A 21,023-nucleotide genomic window follows, 5' to 3' on the forward strand; every position below is an offset into this window, starting at 1 on the left:
ATCGATAGAAAACCAAATTACACAATAGGTCTAGTGGTTTCTGGGCTTGCTTTTACGTGTGGGGTCTTGGGTTCGATGTGTCGAGGAGACAAACTTTTTCGTGTTTGTTTCTTTGTTTAATTATAGCTGTAAGAGTGTAAATATATTCATAAGGTATGGATAGAATATCAAATAATTCAATTGGTCCAGTGGTTTCCGGGTTTGCTTCCATGGGAGTGGTGGTGGGTTCGATCCGCTACGGCTACAAAATTTTTTTTTAGCATTTCCAAAAACGACGTCGCATCATTAAATTCACATGTTCCCGTTCCAACAGGGTTTCCAACGTGGCAGCTGAGTCATTCCCCGTTAACAATTTGACGGGGTTGACTAACGGATGCAAAGTCAATGCAGGAAATGACAAAAAAAAACAGGTTTGGGCATGATTATACACAATTTAAACAGTTCAGGTACGTGTGGGCACAGCTCAAAAGTACAGGCAGGAAACGGTACCAGTTCGCTCGGTTGAGGCATGTATTGGCCGCTTTCCCTGGAATATAACATATTTGATCTGCTTGGGAGGCTGTGGAATGCAAATATGAATACCAAATGAATATATAATCATTATATTTATTGAGTTAGATATAAATTTATATATTTATATATCATGGGTACCTAGAATAAATGGTTCTTATTTGTTGTACTTTCTTGATGAAAGAACGTCAACGACACCACCATTGCTCATTCGAGTGCCTCTACCAATTAAAGGGTCATACCACTCACACTTGAAAAGTGTGATTTTCAAATTTGCCATCCCCTCATACTCTAGTTGTATGATATCAGTTAAGATCCCGTAAAAATCAGCTTCATCAGATGCATCGGTGTAGTGTTCTCCTTTAACACACACTCCAAAGTTACATGTCTTCCGTCCTCTGCCATGGTTCTGTGTATGAAACAAATATCCTCTCGTAAAGTAAATAGGCCAAGTTTTGGCTTTATTGACTGGTCCGTGAACTATATCATATAGATTACTAATTTGTTGATAGAAAACGTACATAGTTAGTAATCATATAGAAAACGTACATAATTCTTCATCCATGAAGGATATTCGTCAGCTCTTTTTTTAGCGACTTCTTTATCAGAGAGTTGTGGATATTTTGTGCAAATATAATCCTCAAACATCCTGTATATATAAAGGGTTGTAAGTAATGATACTAGAAATGATACTAGATTATACATCTGAAAAGGATGAAATTCGATATACCTCTCAAAGGGTTGAAAGTAATCGCAATTTCGCAAAACATATGCATGTGCAATTTTGTGATCTTTTTCTGAAAGCCATATTTCATGCATTTGCCCACTTGGCCGACCTACGTGAGTAAATATATTAGGAACTCCGGGGACATCATATATAGGGACTTCACCTTCGTCAAATCTTGTTAACCTGTGCAATATTTAATAATAAAAATGAATTCACATATTAATGTAAAATTACCTTGGCCATTATAGACTAATTATAAATATGAATTCACAGTTTTACCTTGATTTCGTTTGTATATGATCGGAAAAGTAATGCTCCGTAAAATAAGCAATCTCGTCATTGATATATGATTCAACAATTGATCCTGATGCATATCTTTTATTTTTTACTTTTGCTTTCAGTTTTTTTAAAAAACCTTTCAAAAGGATACATCCACCTATACTGCACGGGGCCTCCTAATTCAGCTTCATAAGGAAGATGTATAGGCAAGTGCTCCATTACGTCGAAAAATGATGGTGGAAAAATCTTCTCCAAATTGCATAAGATTAGGACTATGTTTTGTTTTAAGATTTGGACCCTGTTTTTTTGCAAAGTTCTTGAACATAAGTCACGAAAGAATCCTCCAATACCTAGATATATGAAAGTTCAATTCAGAATAAATTACTATAATCAGAACTTTTACATGTATGTACCATTAAATCGACTAAAGTACCTGATAATGCTAGGTGGACATTACGGTCCAAGAGTTCTGAAAAGATAAATGGAAGTAGCCGTTCCATAAAAACATGGCAGTCATGACTCTTCATACCGGAAAGCTTTCCTCTTTCTATATTAACACAAGCAGCTAAGTCTGACGCATAACCGTCAGGAAATTGTACCCCTTTCACACATTCCAATAATCTTCTTCTATCAGCTTCTTCCAATGTGTATACTGGAAAAGGAGCTTGACCATTTTCAGCAAGATGTAAGTGTGCCCGATCACAAAATCGTTCTATATCCAACCTTGACTTGATATTTTCTTTTGATTTACCCGCAACACTCATTAGAGTATTCATGATGTTATCAAAGAAATTCTTCTCTATATGCATCACATCAAGATTATGTCGGAGATTGAGGTCCCTCCAGTAAGGCAACTCCCAAAATATACTTTCTTTGTGCCAGTTATGCCACTTCCCATATCCGGGCATCTTTTTTTCATGACCGTTTCCACCGCAATCAGACGTTTTTGCAGGATTGACAGTTTCTATTCGCTCACTATAAACTTGTTCACCTGTCAAAGACTGTGTTGGTGACTCATTTATAGCGTGTCTACCCTTCAAAAAGTCTTTTCTATTCTTTCGTAATGGATGACCATGAGGGAGAAACCTCCTATGACAATCAAACCAACACGTCTTCCTTCCATTAGGCAGATAAAATGCCTTTGTATCGTCCATACAAATTGGACAAGCCAATCTACCATGGGTCGTCCATCCTGACAACATGCCATACGCCGGAAAGTCGCTTATCGTCCACATCAGCACAGCCTTTAGTTTGAAATTCTGCTGCAAAGATACATCGTATGCATCGATTCCAGTTGACCATAATTCTTTTAACTCCTCGATAAGAGGTCGGAGGAAGATATCGAGACTAGCACGCGGATGATTTGGCCCAGAATTCAGTATTGTGAGGAACAAGTACTCAGTCTTCATGCACATACCAGGGGGTAAATTATAAGGAGTCAAGATCACATGCCATAATGAATGATTACGAGACATGCCAAATGGAGTGAATCCATCTGTACATAACCCAAGATACACGTTACGGGGTTCTTCAGCAAATTGGGGATGTAGATCTTGAAAATATTTCCACTCTGCAGCATCACAGGGATGACACATTTTGCCCTCCTTTGCATGGTTTTCAGCATGCCATCTCATTGCCGCTGCAGTCTTCTGGCTCTGATACATCCTCTTTAATCTATCACCAATAGGTAGATACCACATACGACTATATGGTATTCTGGTTCGTGAACGTCGTCCTTCGTTAGGCTTATATCTGGGTGACTGATAAAATTTACACTCCTCCCACATTTCATCTTCTTTCCAGAAGATCATACAATTGTTAATACAAACATCGATTTTATGAAACGGAAGCCCCAAATTTCCCATCAATTTCTCTGTCTCGTAATGTGACTTGGTTGACTGATTTCCTTCTGGTAAATACTCCGTAAAAAAAGATGCCCACGAATCCACACACTTTTCACTCATATTATAATCTACCTTATTTTGCATGAACCGAGCAGCTAAAGATAACTGCGAGTGACCTTCATGACAACCATCATATAATGGTTTTTTCCCAGCTTCTAACAAATCGTAAAATTGTTGAGGATGGTTACGTACATTCTGATAACTATCATCTTGATGATAATTACCATGAAATGCATCATTCACCATATCCACATATCTATCTCCTACTACATTACCCACATCTTCTTCACTCCAACTTAAATGAGTTGTATTACCATAACTAGTTCCATAATCCATAGTAATTTCTTCCCCATGCTTATACCAAATATAGTAATCTGGCATGAACCCTTTACTGTACAGATGATTCCAAATTTTGTTCCCCGGCAAAAATTTATTATTTTTGCAAACACTACAAGGACAGTAAAATTTACCACCATTACTCTGTGCTAGCGTTTGGTTGTTTGCAAAATTCATAAATTGTTCCACCCCGGAAACAAATTCCGTTGAGAAATTTCCCGTCTCTTCATCGATCCGTCTATACATCCACTCTCTATTACTATTATTATTGAAATTTCCAGACATTATATCTTAGAAACGCTCTCAGAATTTCAGAGCTTGTGTTTGTGAATGAATGGAAGAGAGATGCGTTGTGCTGTATATATAGAAAAATTTGCGACTACATTGCTACTATTTTCCGACTAAACTGCGACTGCACAGTTTTAGCCGCAAAAAACCGGTACACCTACCAAAAAAGTCATAACACGTGTTATAAATTATGCGACCCGCCGTACAAGTTGCAGTGTAGTCGTTAATTAACGACCAAATTACAACTGTTTTAATTGGCAACAAATCAGCGACCCTTTTACGACTAAATTACATTAGTTAGACGTAAAACAGTCGCTAAACAGTCGGAACTATTTACGACTGTTTTATCCGTCGTAAATGGCAGTCGCTAATTTCATGTTTTCTGTAGTGAAGACGTTTTGGATAGCTATTACGTGAAAGCCGAAGAAAGGTCACAAAGGCGAGGCTTGATGAAGTTGACCAACAAACTAGGAGAGAAGATGGATGCGTACAGTATAGTTAGTGATATCAGAACCCTCAAGAGGAGAATCTTGGATGTTACTCGCAAGCGGGAGACTTATGGCATAGGCAGCTTCAATGAGCCTCGAACAAGAGAGAATACTTCAAGTTTAAGGAAGGTGAAGCAGCTTCGACGTGCTCGATCTGTTGACCAGGAAGAGATTGTAGTTGGTTTAGAAGATGATGCTAAGATTCGTTTGGCAAAGCTTCTTGATGTTGATGGAGATCATAATAGATGTATGATCTCCATTTTTGGAATGGGGAGGTCTCGGAAAGACTGCTCTAGCTAGGAAGCTTTATAACTCTGAAGATGTGAAGGCAAGATTTGATTACTGCACGTGGACCTCTGTTTCCCAAAAATATAAGACTAAAGAGATGCTTCTGAGAATCATAAGGTCTTTAGGAGTAGCTTCGGAGGAAGACTTGGAAAAGATCAGGATTCTTGCAGAGGAGGACTTAGAAGTTTACCTACACAGACTTCTAGAAGGAAAAAGATATCTGGTGGTAGTAGATGATATTTGGGACAGGGAAGCGTGGGAGAGTCTGAAGAAGGCTGGAAATTGTTTGAGCAGAAAGCATTCAAGAATATGCAATGGGTAGATGAAGATCTACGAAATATCGGAAAAGAAATGATTCAAAATGCCATGGATTACCGCTTGCTATAGTCGTTCTTGCTGGTCTTATGTCTAGGAAAAGGCCAAACGAGTGGAATGATGTGTGTGCTAGTTTCTGGCGACGCCTAAAGGAAGACTCCATACACGTTTCCACTGTTTTTGATTTGAGCTTCAAAGAGCTGCGACAAGAGTTTAAACTATGCTTTCTTTACCTTAGCATCTTCCCAGAGGACTATGAGATCGACATAGAGAAGTTGATACAGTTACTTGTGGCAGAAGGGTTTATACAAGAGGATGAATAGATGATGATGGAAGACATGGCTTGGTGTTATATGGAAGTGTTGATAGACAGAAGCCTAGTGGAAGCAGTGAGAAGAGAGAGAGGAAAAGTGATGTCTTGTAGAATCCATGATCTTCTAAGAGACGTGGCCATCAAGAAAGCAAGAGAGCTCAACTTTGTACATATATATAAAGACCATCATTCTTCCCCTACTTGCAGAAGGGAAGCAGTTCACCATCGTATGGATCCCTACTCGTGCGAGATACGTGTGAACAAACGGATGCGATCCTTCTTGTTCTTCGGAGAAAGAAATGGAACAATGTGGGGTTTGACAAAACACATTACCTTGAAACTGAAGTTACTTCGAGTGCTTCATCTTGGAGGGCTTCATGTACCAGATGTGATCGGAGAATTAATCCACTTGAGATACCTTGGGATCGCTGATACATGTATCAGCAATTTGCCAGTTTTTATCTCCAACCTACGGTTTTTGCAGACCCTAGATGACTCAGGCAATGACTCCTTTAGACAAGTAATTGATCTCCGCTCGCTCACATCACTGAGGCATCTCATGGGAAGATTCGCTGGCGATTTGCTAATAGGAAATGCAGTAAACCTTCAGACCTTGAGGTCTATATCTCCTCCTACAGCTGGAGCAAACTGAAACATGAGCTGCTCATAAATCTCCGAGATTTGGAAATCTACGACTCCGTGTGGGTTGCTCAGAAAAGAGTTCCTTTGGACTTGGCTTCCTTCTCTAAACTGACAAACTTCGTGTCCTCACACTGAAGGTACCCACCTTCAGGTTATCATCAGAACTGGAAGAAGCAGTTCGATTACAAACCCTAGTCGAGTTGACACTGCGTTGCCACATAAAGAGTCTTCCCCAAGACATGGATTTGATATTTCCTAGTCTTGAGTCTCTAACGCTTATTGGATTACATCTAGAGGAAGACCCAATGCCTGCGTTAAAGAAACTGCAGAGACTGGAAAATGTAGTCTTGGATTCTTGTTATTACTCGGGAGAAAAGATGAGGACACTACAGGAAAACAGTAAATAACCGACTACATTTTGCTACTGAATATGTAGTCGCTAATATTTATGACGGATTAGCGATTGCTTTGCGACGAAAAAACGACAACAAAAAACCAGTCGCCACGCAGTCGCTAAATGGCGACTAATAATTCCGTCGCCAAATTGTCGTAGATTAGCGACTGATTTGCGACTTTATTTCAGTCACGAAAAGGAAGTAGTAATTCAGTCGCTAATTAGCGACTACCTTACGACTTGTGCGGCGAATCGCAAAAATAAGACACGTGTAATACGTTTTCAGGCAAGTATACCGGTTTTTTGCGACTGACCGTTAGGAGTCGCAAATTAGTGGCTAAGCCGTCACATTTGAGTTGCAAATTTTTCTATATATATGAACCCCAAACCCATTTTACCATCATCAACAAGTGTGCTAGCTTTTTTGTTAGCTGTACCATAAAATTCCTCTGGTACTTATTTTTGAGATTGAGTTCTTAAAAAAGGTTTAAAAAAAAAGAGTTATAATTTAGACTTTGTGATAAAGAAAGTTTTTCTTTATCATAAAATATGTCTGAAAATTATAACTATAATAATTATAGAGAGTGGATGTATAAACGGATCAATAAAGAGACGGGTAATTTTTCGGATGAGTTTAAAGCTGGGGTGGAGCAATTCATGAACTTTGCAAATAATCAGTCCATAACGCAAAGTAATGGGGGTAAATTTTACTGCCCTTGTAGTCAGTGCAAAAACAACAAGTTTTTGTCAGGGAGAAAAATTTGGAGTCATCTATACAGTAAATGATTCATGCCAGATTATTATGTTTGGTACAAGCATGGAGAAGAAATCACTATGGATTGTGGAAATATTTATGTTAATACAACTCAGTTAAGTGGGAGTGAAGAACAAATGGATAATGTAGTTGAAGATAGATATGCAGATATGGTTAATGATGCATTTTGTGATTATTATCATCCAGATAATAGTGATTGTCTAGATGAAAGTAATGAAAATGTACAAGAACCCGTACGCAACCATCCCCAAAAGTTTTACGACTTGTTAGAAGCTGGAAAAAACCATTATATGATGGTTGTCATTAATGTCACTCACAGTTATCCTTAGCTGCTCGGTTTATGCAAAATAAGGCAGATTATAACATGAGTGAAAAGTGTGTGGATTCATGGGCTTCATTGTTTTCAGAGTATTTACCAGACGGAAATCAAGCAACAAGTTCTCATTACGAGACAGAGAAATTGATGGGAAATCTGGGCCTTCCCTTTCATAAAATTGATGTTTGTATCAACAATTGTATGATCTTCTGGAAAGAGGATGAGCATTGGGAGAAATGTAAATTTTGCCAAGCACCAAGATATAAGCCTAACGAAGGACGACGATCACGAAATAAAATACCATATAGTCGTATGTGGTATCTGCCTATAGCCGATAGATTCAAGAGAATGTATCAGAACGAGAAGACAGCATCGACAATGAGATGGCATGCTGAACACCATGCGAAGGAGGGAGAAATGTCACATCCATCTGATGCTGCAGAATGGAAATATTTTCAAGATCTACATCCACAGTTTGCCGAAGAACCACTTAATGTTTATCTTGGATTATGTACAGATGGGTTCAATCCATTTGGCATGTCTCGTAATCATTCATTATGGCCTGTGATATTGACCCCTTATAAGAACAAACGATATGCTTCAGGATCGATTGTTGAATCGTATATCAATGACGAGATTGCTTATTTCACAGAACACTATTTTGCCGCACATATACAAACAAAATCAAGGTGTCCTGTCCACATTAAATTTACAGATTTAATATACATCCTGGATCAAACAAATTAAGTTCATCTCATAATTTGGGCAGGTTAACAAGACTCAATGAAGGTGAAGTCCCCGTATTTGACGTTCCAGGAGTTCCAGATATATTTATTCATGTCGGTCGTCCAAGTGGACAAATGCACGAGATATGGCTATCAGAATTAGACCATCAAATAGCACATGCATACATTTTACGAAATTGCGAGTATTTTCAGCCTTTTGAGCGGTATATTTTAGTTTTCATTTTTTAGTTTATGTTTTAATAGAATATACATGATTTATCATATAAAATATATATCGGTCTTATATAGGATGTTTGAAGACTATATATGCGCCAAATATCCAGATCTCTCTGAAAAAGATCTCTCCGCAAAACGGGCTGACGAATATCCATCCTGGGTCAAAGATTACGTATGTCTTACTCTAATTCATAACTCAATTTTAATTTGACAACCATATATAAAATGTTCGTTCATATATGCAGGTTACTTACTGGAATACCACAAATCCTTTTCCTGATTGGGTTCAAGACATAGTGCACGGACCCGTGAACAAGGCTAAAACATGGCCCATCTATTTTACCAGAGGATATTTGTTTCATACGCAGAGTCATGGTGTGGGACGAAAAACATGTAACTATGGGATAAGTGTAAAAGGAGAAAATTATACGGATGCGTCTGATGAAGCTGATTTCTATGGAATCTTAACGGATAACATACAAATTGAGTATGTGGGGATGACAAATCTGAAAATCACACTATTTAAATGTTACTGGTATGACCCAGTTATCGGTAGAGGCACTCGAAGGAACAATGGCGGCATTGTAGATGTTAATTCTTCACGAAGATACAATAAGTACGAACCATTTATACTAGGTATGTATGTATACCCTAACTTTAAAAAATGGAGACATGAGTTTCTCAATGACCTTTTTTGTTGATATTGCACAGCATCTCAAGCAGATCAAGTTTGTTATATCCCATATCCATACCGGAAAAAACCAAAGCAATTGTGGCTAAACGTGGTGAAAGTGAATCCGAGAGGAAATATTTCTGGATAATATGAAGAGAAAGAACCAACTCTTTTACAACAAATAAATGATGATGCTGTAATGCGGACTACAATTGAAGATCTCGTAATAGAGAATCGAGTACTCGGATTAAACCCCAAAAACCTTGATTTTGATGTCGAAGATGCAGAACTGGAAGATGAACTTCTGTGTAATTTATCGTCATCTGATGATGATGATGAAGATGAAGATGAGCCTTACTAATTTATGTAACATTTTCTTGTAAACTAAATATTTATGTTATATATTTTGCATGTAAGATAATATTTAGACCTAATTATCTTAGCAAATTTTAAAAACTCCCAAAATTACCTCCTTACATTTTTAACCCACAAAAAATTCCCTCCTTAAAATTTAAAACTCCCCAAAATTTCCCCCTTAAATTTTCTAAACCCAAAATTTCCCTCCAATAAATTTGGCCCAAAACTTTCCCCCCCTAAATTTGGCCCAAAATTTCCCTCCCCCCCTTAAATTTGGCTCGACTTTCCCCCCCCCCCACAAAATATTTTACACCCTAAAACCCAAGAAAAGGCCCAAAAACACGAGTCCTGGCCCAACAACTACACCCTAAACACCCCGATTCTCTTTCATTTCGCGAGAAAACCCTAATCCCCAAATTTCCTTCTCTTCTCCACACGATTTCCTTTTGCAATCCATCTTCTTCTCCAATCCATCTTCTTCTCCACTCCATCTTCTTCTCCGATCGATTTCCTTCTGCAGTCGATCGATCTAAACTCGAACCGTAAACCTTTTTTGTTCTAATCCATCTCTCCAACGAAACCCTAATCCACCAAAATCAATTCAACTCCATGGCTGGTCGGCGATACAAGAGAGGTGGAAAAAGAGGCGGTGCGAGTACATCGAATGCGAGACAGCCGAACACTCTGCCACCCCAGTATGAGTTCACTCCGGCGAACAGTAGCCAATCGCCACCACCTCTTCAACCGACGAAGCCACCATTAATCTCTGTTAGAGATTATCCCCCACCGATGCAACTATTCGATAGCTCTTCTCCACCGCTTCAACATCAATCGTCAGCACCACCTCACCGTCACTCCTCTCCACCGATTCAGCATCACTCTTCTGCCCCGGTTCAACATCGCTCCTCTGCAACACTTCAACCTCGCTCCTCTGCACCTAGTCAACCACGGACGTCGGCTAACTCTCAACACCAACCCGCACTGAGTGAGGAACAAACCTCTCCACCGGCTCAACCAACCTACTCTCACTCGCATGAAGGTCACCACGATGGTGAAGAAGCTCTAGTCCCACCCACTCTCGCGGAAGACCATCAGAGGATTCTCAATGCGTTGCTCAATCAGCCTGGCAGGGAAGCTTTTACGACTGTCCTTTCTCCCATACCGAAGCCAAATACAATGTGGTATGCCTTTTCATTCTTATCTGATTTTGCTTACTTTAGATATTTTTGTAGCTTTGTTTGATTATCGTGTGGATTAGATGTGTACATTTGTTTGATTATCGTTGTGGAATAGATGTATAGCTTGTGTTTGATTATCATGTGGATTAAATGTGTGGACTTAGTATTATTTAGCTTAGGTTTAGTGCTTGTGTACTTGTGTTTGTTATTGTGTGGACTTGGATGTTTAGCTTATGTTGTGGACTTATTACTTTTCTTTCACCGGTTGTGTATCTTATGTTCTGGACTTAGTATTATTTAGCTTAGGTTTAGTGCTTGTGTGCTTGTTTTTGTTTTTGTGTGGACTTAGGTTGTTATATACTTTGGCTTGTTATTTTTTTGATACTTGTCTCTTGTTTGCTTTATTTTGGTTTATTTGGTAACTTCTTCCTTGTTTTTTACTGAGTGTGTAGGTTTGGCCGTGACAAGTCAAAACTGACCCGAAAGATTACCAAAATCTTTACAAATAAGTTTGATGGACCATTCTATAGTTGGACCTGTGTGCCTCGGGACAGACAAGAACGGTTTTTCATTGAATTTGCGGTAATGTTTTCTGTTCATAAGAGTCTTTAATGTGTCATATGGGTTTTTTATATTGCTCACTAAACATCCTCTTCTCTTTATGTCGTAGAAAACACACAGATGGGACTCCTTAGTAACCAGTGTGGTTCAAGAAAAATTTGAGTCCATCTGTCTAAACCGGATGAAAGATATGGTGAGCAAGGCAAAGACTTCTGGAGACCAACCGAATTGGATTGGAGATACACTCTGGAAACAGATGAACGAATACTGGGACACTGAAGAAGCCAAGGAGAAGAGTGCAACCACTTCTGCTGCTCGTATGTCTGACCGTAAGGGTCTTGGTCCTCACGTCCACTTCTCAGGCCAGAAGTCCTACCTACAAATCCAACAAGAAATGGTAAGTATCTTTACTAATCACTCAGTATAAACATTCCATCATTTCTCTGTTTTCTTCACATTGTTATTGTTTTTCATTCAGGAAGAAGAGTTGGGAAGACCTGTGAGTCTTGGTGAAGTATTTATCAAGACTCATACCAAATCAGATGGGACATTTGTAGACCGGAAGTCCAAGTCTGTGGCTGAAGCATACAAGAGGAACCTGGAAGCCAAGTTGGCTGACCTCGGGATTGACTCAGAGACTTCTGATGGTACTTCACCGGCTGTGGAGCTATCCGTAGAGGAGGAGAATGAGCTATTTCTGCAGGTAAAACATTGTTTTTTGTTTGTGTTTTGTTTTACAATGTTTTATGATTCTTTGGATTTCAAGAAGTTGACATCTTCATTTCGTTTTTGCAGTCTACTTTCACAAATGAAAGAGGAATCCCTTATGGGATTGGAAGCCTCTCACAGTCAATCAATGGAAAGAGGAAATACCCAGTAATCTGTTCAACATACAGGGGTCTAGAAGAACAGCTTCAAGAAGCTCAGCGCCTAATAGAAGAACAAGCTGCAGAGAACTTAAGGCGTGAAGCAGAGCTTGCCAAAGTTTCTGCTGAGCAGCAAGCCAAGCTCGACAAACTATCTCTTGTGGAAAGGTATTTAACTGAAACTGATCCTAGGTTCTTGGATTTCTTGTCTGCAAATCAAACCCCTCCAATTGATGGGATGCCTTCAGCTCAACAAACTGCAGCTCCAACCTCTAATCCAAACACTTCTTCGTCGCCAGCCACATAGGTTCTTCTAAGTCTCTGTTTGTTGTTCTATGTATCTCATCACTTTTATTATCTTTTGGAACTTATGTCAATGGTTGAATATGTAACCATTTTTATTTTGCACCTAGTTGAACAATGTATGTTTGTTTTATGTAATATATTTCTTCTTATGCTATTATCTTTGTTGTATATGATGTTTAGATGAAAATGTAAAAACTGAATCAAATGAAAATAGGTGGATCAAATCGCATAACCAAACAAGAAATCAACTACCAAAAAGAGTAGCAAGACAGTCGTTATTTAGTCACAACTACGTCGCTAATCAGTCGCTAAATCATCACGAATAAACATGTACAAATCACTGGAGTCGTGATTTAGTCGCTACGATAGTTACAAAACAGTCGTTATTCTATCGCTAATTCCAGCTACGGATTCGCGACTAATAATTGGCGACTTCTTCTCTACTACGTATTAGTAGTACAACGGTCGCCAAATGTAGCAACTAATTAGCGACTAAGACATGGCGACCTTTTTACGATGACCTTACAGTCGGTAATTGGTCGTTAAATTAGTCGTTATTCAGTCGCTACTGTAGCGTCTAATTAGCGACTGCATAACGACTGCTCTTCGTCACGACACATCCGTCACCAGTCAGTCGCGAATGGCCGACTATTTGGCGACTGATTAAATTAGCGACGACAAATTAGCGACTACTCTGTTCAGTGAGAAATCAGTTATATTTAGCGACTGTTTAGCGATTGATTTTGGTGTCGCTACACCTCTGTTTTCTTGTAGTGGGATCAGCGAACAAGGTTTTGGTAGGCTGAGGAAACTTGCGTTTTACATCGACGGATTAGATGAGTTGCATATCGAAGAAGATGCCATGCCTAGTTTAATGGAGCTGAAACTGAGAACCAGAGGACGAAACATGAAGCTGATGATCCCTGATCGATTGCGGGCGTTTCTTGATCCTCTACACACCAGAAGTTAACTTGTTCAAGAAGGTAATATACTAATATCAAAACCAGAAGTTATGGTGGATTTATCTTGTGAATTTTATTTGTGTGTGGTCTTTATTTTTCACAACCTATAACCATGATGGGTCAACTGATTAAGAAAAAGACTGTTCTCTTCAATCAAATAAACTGCGCCATGATATGAGAATCATTCATTTTGGATGTGTTGAGATCTTCTCTGCCAAGGAAGTGCTTGTTGATATTTTTGAGGATATATCCAAAAGGGCCATTACCATCACAACAATGAAATTTAAGGGTGGTCTGTAATGTCACATGTGCATAGATAAACATACACAAAAAACCATTGACCTTTTGTGTGACGTCAGTAGTGAGCGCATGAATCTCCAACACACTGCAATGTTAATGCTTTTTAAAAGAAACCATTAGTTGGCTTTTGAGGAAAATTAAATTTTATGGCATAGTCTTATCAGGAAGATTGTAGAATCCATTGCTAATGGAATTTTAATAATAATACGGATCAATTATTTAGAGATATTTTTCATTGAGAATGAGAGAGAGAAGGGTTAAGTGATGGAGAAAAGGGCAGAGATGAGAAAGATATTGTTACTTCCATTTCTAGCACTGGGACATGTAACTCCCTTTATGAAATTTGGGAAAGCCCTCAGTTTGAGAGGCTTCTTAGTTACAGTTGTTTAGAGAGAATTCAATCGACTAAACCACTTCCCTGGCTATGAATTTGTCACCATACAAGAAATCTTACGAGTGTCTCAACTCAAGACATTTGGACCAGTCGAGTTTCTGATGAACCTCAACAAAACCAACAAGGCAATGACATCGCATGTATCATCTATGACAAGCTCATGTATTTCTTTAGAGCTGCAGCTAAGAAGTTCAAGCTCCCCAGTGTCATATTCATCACTGTTAGTGTTTGTGGCTGTGTTTTAAGCAGACTCAATGCCAAGAAGTTCTTGATCGACATTAAAGGTTCCTAAGACCAGATTTTTACCCATTCTGAACCATGTTCTGTTATTCAACAGAGGTTTTTTTGTCTTTTTTTTTTTTTTTAAAAAAATACTTTTTAGATCCTGAAGTGCAAGACAATGTTGGTGGAACATTTATATCATTGAGATACAGAGACCTACCAACGATCAGGAATGGGGCCACTGGAGCGATTTTAGGAGATTTTTGGGGATTGTGTGATAGCAACCAACCTTTCCTGTGGGTCATCTCCGAGATATTGCCAGAGGAAGTCAGTAAAATGGTCCCAGAAAAGGGATACATTGTTAAATGGGGATCCAAAGTGAAGTACTTGCACATCTTGCAGTGGGAGGCTTCTGGAGCCATTGTGGATGGAACTCAACGCTTGAGAGCATTGTGGAAGGAGTTCCAATGATTTTCTGGCCTTTTACTGGCGAATAGAAGTTAAACGCAAAGTATATAGAGACTGTTTAAAGTTTAGGGATTCATATTCAAGGTAAACTGGAAAGAAGAGGGGGTTGAGAGGGCTGTGAAGAGGTTGATTATGGATGATGGAAATGCAGCCCTTGTTTTAAAAGCGAAGCCCAAAGCCTCTATAAGAAGTGGAGGGTTCCTCAAACAACGCATTGAGAAAGCTCGTCAACTACTTAGAGACAGGGTGAAAATATGCTTGAATTCAAAGTATTGATCCTAAATATAGAGTTCTTCATGTTTAGAATCTTTATCATGCAACATAAAAGATCAAGCTTGAGCTTGATTCTACTGGTCAAGTTTGGTCTTGCAAAATTTACAAAAGTACAGTACATGGTTTGTTATGAAACAATTCAAATCAAATTCAATTATCACTGTACGCAGTTCTCTCAAAATAAAATGATCTCCTTTGGCCGTTTTGTGGTAAAACATTCCGTCGCCTAGACAAAGAAGGCCTCCTACAGACATGACCAAAACGAAATGCAAGAAACCGATTTTTTAAAAATTTGTATTGTCTTCTGGTGAAGGAACGTAAGTTCCTTACATGACCATGAACACAATTAGAGTTATGAAAGACCATGTTACAAGAGGAAACAGACCTTATATATATAAAGGACCATTCGTGGGATAACTCATAAATCTATTGGAAACAGAGGAAAGATCCATGTTGTGAAGCTTCATGTGTTTTTTTCTTTTTTTTTTTTTTTTTTTGGAGCTGTAGTTATACCATATACATACATTGCGTTATATATAATGCTAGCAATAATGTACAGATTTATGAGTGGATGGAGAGAAAAAATGGCTTTTTTCTGTATTCCACAACGGAGCTCGCTTGAATCTTCTTGCCAAGACTAAAGGCTTAGCAGCCGCTGAAAACTACTTCAATAACTAAAACGACGACCCTTGTGCTAAGATTCAGTTCACTTACCGAAAGCTCCTGAAATAGTACTGTCAGGGAATTTAGGAAGATAGAGGGCAAGTTAGGGTATTTTACATATTGAAAGAAAAGCAATTCAAATCAGGATACAGGGTTCCTTTTATGCAGTTTTCTCAAAATAGAATGATTTCTTTTGGCAGTTTTGTGGTGAGAAAATCCATCTCCTAGCCAAAGAAGACCCAAACGAAATGCAAGAAACTGATTTATCTGAATTATCTACTGTCTTCTGGTGAAGGAATGTAAGTTTCTTATATGACCATGAACTGATGTATACCTAATTTGCAAGATCATTCATGGGGGCAGTCATAAACTTACTAGAAACAGAGGAAATATCCAAACTTTTATCAAGTCATGGAAGAACGAAACAAATATATATTGCATGATCAGCAAATGATAATTGAAGGAGCCTAATCTTAAATTGTATACCAACCAAAAATAATTATTGGTATACAAAGGATGTTCCTTTTAATCCAATAATTGCATCATGATTTGAAAATATCTTTGCATGTGTTAACAGTTAACATCATATCCGTTTGTTAAAACTTTAATATCCAAAGGGGCTTTCACCTTCTCAAGCAAATTAAATTAAGCATAACGTTGTTATGTAATGTCACAGAGAACAAATCAAATTAGAGAGAAAAAAGGAAAAAAAAAAATAGAGAAGACTAGCTAGAAGCTCTTTTTGATAGATTAATTAATTGTAATTACCAACTCTCCGTGAAAACAAACAATTAAAACGGTTGACCTTTTGTGTGACGTGAGTAGTGAACGCATGACACACGTGATTGTATAACATATTTCTCCTCTGGAAGATTGTAGAATCCTTTGCTTATGGGGTTTTAATAATATTAATAAAGATTCCTTATTTGAGATGTTTTTGCGCTGATATATGTGTGTGAGAGAGAGAGAGAGAGAGAGAGAGAGAGAGAGAGAGAGAGAGAGAGAGAGAGAGAGAGAGAGAGAGAGAGAGAGAGAGAGAGAGAGAGAGAGAGAGAGAGAGAGAGAGAGAGAGAGAGAGAGAGAGAGAGAGAGAGAGAGAGAGAGAGAGAGAGAGAGAGAGAGAGAGAGAGAGAGAGGTTAAGTAATGGAGAAAAGGGAAGGGAAGAGAAGGATAGTGTTAGTTTCACCTCCAGCACAAGGACATATGACTCCAATGATGCAACTCGGGAAAGCCCTTAGCTTGAAAGGCTTCTCAATTACAGTTGTTCAGGGAGAATTTAATCAAGTAAGCTCGTCTTCGAACCACTCCTCTGGTTTTCAATTTATTACCATACCAGAAAGCTTACCAGAGTCTGAAGTTGAGCGCCTAGGAGTTATCGAGTTTCTGATGAAGCTCAACAAAACCAGTGAGGCTAGCTTCAAGGACTGTATAGCTCAGTTGTTGCTACAACAAGGCAATGATATAGCATGTATCGTCTACGACGAGCTCATGTACTTCTGTGAAGCTGCAGCTAAGGAGTTCAACCTTCCAAGTATCATTTTCAGCACTACAACTGCTACACATAAAGTTTGCTGCAGTGTTTTAAGCAAACTCAATGCCAAGAAGTTCTTGATCGACATGGAAGGTACCTAAAACTAGCTTTATAACCCACCTTGAAAGACTTGTTGGACTAAACCATTTTTTTTTTAATATATATACTTAACAGATCCTGAAGTGCAGGACAAGGTGGTGAAAAATTTGCATCCATTAAAATACAAAGACTTACCGGCTTCAGGAGTGGGGCCATTAGAACCATATTTTAAGTTCTGTAGAGAGATAGTCAACAAAAGAACAGCTTCCGCTGTTATCATCAATACGGTGAGCTGTCTAGAGAACTCTTCTCTGTCATGGCTGCAACAAGAACTCGGAATTCCAGTGTACCCATTAGGCCCTCTTCACATTTTAGCTTCAACGTATTCTAGTTTACTGCAAGAAGACAGGAGCTGCATTGGATGGCTGAACAAGCAGAAACCAAGGTCAGTTATATACATAAGCATTGGAAGCGTAGCTCAGATGCAAACCAAGGAATTCTTGGAGATGGTTTGTGGATTGTCTAATAGCAACCAACCTTTCTTGTGGGTCATCCGACCGGGTTCTATCTCCGGTTCAGAATGGATAGAGTCATTTCCAGAGGAAGTTAGTAAGATAGTCTCAGAAAAGGGATACATAGTGAAATGGGCACCACAAATAGAAGTACTTGGACATCCTGCAGTGGGAGGGTTCTGGAGCCATTGTGGATGGAACTCAACGCTCGAGAGCATTGTGGAAGGAGTTCCAATGATTTGCATGCCTTTTATTGGTGAGCAGAAGCTAAACGCAAAGTATATAGAGAGTGTGTGGAGAATTGGTATTCAGCTGGAAGGTAAAGTGGAAAGAGGACAGGTTGAAAAAGCTGTGAAGAGGTTGATTGTGGGTGAAGTAGGTGCTGACATGAGGAAAAAGAGCCCTTGGTTTAAAAGAGAAGCTCAAAGCCTCTGTGAGAAGTGGAGGCTCCTCACACAAAGCATTGGATGATCTCGTTAAGTACCTGAATGTAGAGTGAGAAGCTGCATTTCATGTATTAGTAGAGATCATTAAATTGTTTAGATCAAGCTTGATCGTACAAAATTTCATAAGTACGTGGTTTTTCTTATCCAAGTTACCAAGTAAAAAGCAACTCAAATAAAATACGAGTATCTCTTTTGGTAGTTTGCTCAACGTAGAATCGTTCCATCAGAAAAAAGTCAAATTTCGAACTATCTTTTTATATGAAGTAGAATGAGGACAGGTTAAGAGAATGGTGAAGAGATTGATCACTGATGAAGATAGTCCATGCATGAAGACCTACTGGTTTGAAAGAGAAGCTCAAAGCTTCTGAGAGAATTGGAGGCTCCTCATACAACGCATTTGATGAGCTCGTAAACTTCAGACTAATGAATTTCATGCAACTTAAGAGATCAATCAGTCATGATCTTGAAAATTTTACTAAGAACATGTTCTATTATGAAAATAGCAAGGATTTCAAATCAAAATATGAATATCCCTTTACGCGGTTTTCTCAAAACCGAATGATATCTTTTGGCAATTTTTTGGTAAAAAGAAAACTCCATCTCCCTAGCCAAAAGAGACTGGTAATGCATGCATGAAACTGATTTGTGTGAAGGACTATAGGTTTCTTACATGGCCACGAACATAATTTCCATTATATATATCTAATATTCAAGACCATTCACGGGTCACTCATAAACGTATTGGGAAAATCCAATATTTTATTAAGTCATGAAAGAATTAAGATCATGCGAGGAGGAACGAAGCTAATTGTGTGTGGTTTTAATGAATGTTTCCCTGGTGTTTTTGATATCTTTAATTAATTATTTCCCTTACATAAGCACTTAATTTCAACTATACAAGTAGAACAGAGAAGATTAGTATATAGAGACTAAAATCTATTTTTTTATTTTACAGATTTAATTATTACCTAAATAAATAAAAAAGGGAAACATACCATGGGTAAAACGACCAACTCCATGTATGCCAGTGGGATTTTATATTATAGGTGGATCATTTATCATTTATTCAGCTATCTTATGTAGATAGATAGATAAATAATAGAGAGAGAGAGAGAGAAAGGAATGGAGAAAAGAGCAGATAAGATAAGGCTGGTGTTGATTCCACTTCCATTTTAAGGACATATAACTCCAATAATGCAACTCGTTAAAGCCCTTAACTCGAAGGGCTTCTCGATAACAGTTGCTCAGGGTCAGGGAGAATTCAATCGAGTAAGCTCCTCGCAACACTTCAAGGACTGTATAGCTTAGTTTCTTCTGCAACAAGGCAATGACATAGCATGTATCATCTACGATGATCTCATGTACTTCTGTGGAGCTGCAGCTAAGGAGTTCAAGCTTTCCAGTATCATCTTTGCACAACCAGTGCTACACATAAAGTTTGCTGCAATGATTTAAGCAAAGTGATCAATGCCAAGACGTTCTTGATCGACATGGAAGGTACCTAAAAAAAAAGCTTATTACCCATTCTGAACCATGTTCTGATATTCAACAGAGGTTTTTTCTACTTTTAGATCCTGAAATGCAAGACAAGGCGGTGGAAAATTTACATCCATTAAGAATTTAAGATACAAAGACTTACCAACTTCAGGAATGGGGCCACTGGAGCCACTTTTGGAGATTTGTAGGGAAATATTTAACAAAAGAACAGCTTCTGGTGTTATCATCAACACGCCAAGTTGTCTAGAGAGCTCGTCTCTGTCATGGATGCAACAAGAACTCGAAATTCCAGTGCACCCTTTAGGCCCTCTTCACATTACATCTTTGGAAAATTCTAGTTTACTGGAAGAGGACAGGAGCTGCATTGAATGGCTGAACAAGTAGAAACCAAGGTCAGTGATATACATAAGCTTGGGAAGCAAGGCTCAGATGGAAACCAAGGAAGTTTTGGAGATGGCTTGGGAATTGTATGATAGCAACCAACCTTTCTTATGGGTCATCTCTAAGTCATTTCCACATGAAGTTAGTAAGATGGTCTCTGAAAGAGGATACATAGTTAAATGGGCACCGCAGAATGAATTGCTTGCACATCTTGCAGTGGGAGTCTTTTGAAGCCACTGCGGATGGAACTCGACACTCGAGAGCATTGTGAAAAGAGTTCCAATGATTTGCAGGCCTTTTACTGGTGAGCAAAATTTAAACGCAAAGTATATAGAGACTGTTTGGGGGATAGGGATTCAAATTCAAGGTGAAGTGGAAAGAGGACAGGTTAATGGAATGGTGAAGAGGTTGATCACTGATGAAGAAGGTGCAGGCATGAGGGATAGATCCATTGGTTTAAAAGAGAAGATCAAAGCTTCTATGAGAAGTGGAGGCTCCTCCTCATACAACGCGTTGGATGAGCTGGTAAACTTCTTGGAGAGTGAAAAGATGTTGAACTTCAAATATCAGTTGACATAATTAAACTGATGAACACTCATTGTAATTTAAAAGATCAAGCTTGTTTTTGCAAAGATTTACCTAGTACATGGCGTGTTTTTATGCAAATAAAAAGCAATTAAATCAAATACGAGTATCCATTTACGCAGTTTTCTTAAACCTAGCTTTTGTTAGAATTTCACAATGTAAGATTTTTGTACAAAGAAAAAAAAAAAAGGAACACTTACCGGTCATGCAAACATTTTACTTATCTGTATACAGACCAGAAATATTCAATTATTATACACCAACCTTATCT

General features: G+C 38.5%; 3 protein-coding genes and 2 pseudogenes across 3 annotated transcripts; 4 read left to right on the plus strand and 1 right to left on the minus strand.

The window, feature by feature from the left end:
• Positions 1-667: 667 nt before the first annotated feature.
• On the minus strand, positions 668-3,180 carry LOC112084441. The gene is made up of 2 exons (XM_024153573.1): positions 1,950-3,180; positions 668-870 (listed from the first exon to the last, which is right to left on the minus strand). The coding sequence occupies exons 1-2, from the start codon at positions 3,178-3,180 to the stop codon at positions 668-670; spliced, it is 1,434 nt and encodes a 477-aa protein (XP_024009341.1).
• Positions 3,181-5,473: 2,293 nt separating this feature from the next.
• LOC18013989 (putative disease resistance RPP13-like protein 3) lies at positions 5,474-6,100 on the plus strand. Its single transcript, XM_024153574.1, has one exon. The coding sequence runs from the start codon at positions 5,474-5,476 to the stop codon at positions 6,098-6,100; it is 627 nt and encodes a 208-aa protein (XP_024009342.1).
• A 7,904-nt stretch (positions 6,101-14,004) lies between these two features.
• Positions 14,005-14,827, plus strand: LOC112084442 (annotated as a pseudogene).
• A 2,077-nt stretch (positions 14,828-16,904) lies between these two features.
• On the plus strand, positions 16,905-18,314 carry LOC18013930 (UDP-glycosyltransferase 76E6). The gene is made up of 2 exons (XM_024153854.1): positions 16,905-17,385; positions 17,467-18,314. Exons 1-2 carry the CDS (start codon positions 16,905-16,907, stop codon positions 18,312-18,314), a joined length of 1,329 nt encoding a protein of 442 aa, XP_024009622.1.
• A 1,097-nt stretch (positions 18,315-19,411) lies between these two features.
• Positions 19,412-20,746, plus strand: LOC18013931 (annotated as a pseudogene).
• The last annotated feature ends 277 nt before the right edge of the window (positions 20,747-21,023 follow it).

This window comes from Eutrema salsugineum, unplaced genomic scaffold (genome assembly GCF_000478725.1).
Source record: "Eutrema salsugineum unplaced genomic scaffold, Eutsalg1_0 scaffold_4, whole genome shotgun sequence".
Lineage (NCBI taxonomy): Eukaryota > Viridiplantae > Streptophyta > Magnoliopsida > Brassicales > Brassicaceae > Eutrema > Eutrema salsugineum.

Bases quoted from the DNA above. Each gene is read 5' to 3' on its own strand.
- LOC18013989 (XM_024153574.1), top strand. From the start codon at position 5,474: ATGGCTTGGTGTTATATGGAAGTGTTGATAGACAGAAGCCTAGTGGAA.
- LOC18013930 (XM_024153854.1), top strand. From the start codon at position 16,905: ATGGAGAAAAGGGAAGGGAAGAGAAGGATAGTGTTAGTTTCACCTCCA. The intron at 17,386-17,466 runs GTACCTAAAACT...TATACTTAACAG, and splicing joins GTTCTTGATCGACATGGAAG to ATCCTGAAGTGCAGGACAAG.
- LOC112084441 (XM_024153573.1), bottom strand. From the start codon at position 3,180: ATGTATCAGAGCCAGAAGACTGCAGCGGCAATGAGATGGCATGCTGAA. The intron at 871-1,949 runs GTACTTTAGTCG...TGTGTGTTAAAG, and splicing joins TGTCCACCTAGCATTATCAG to GAGAACACTACACCGATGCA.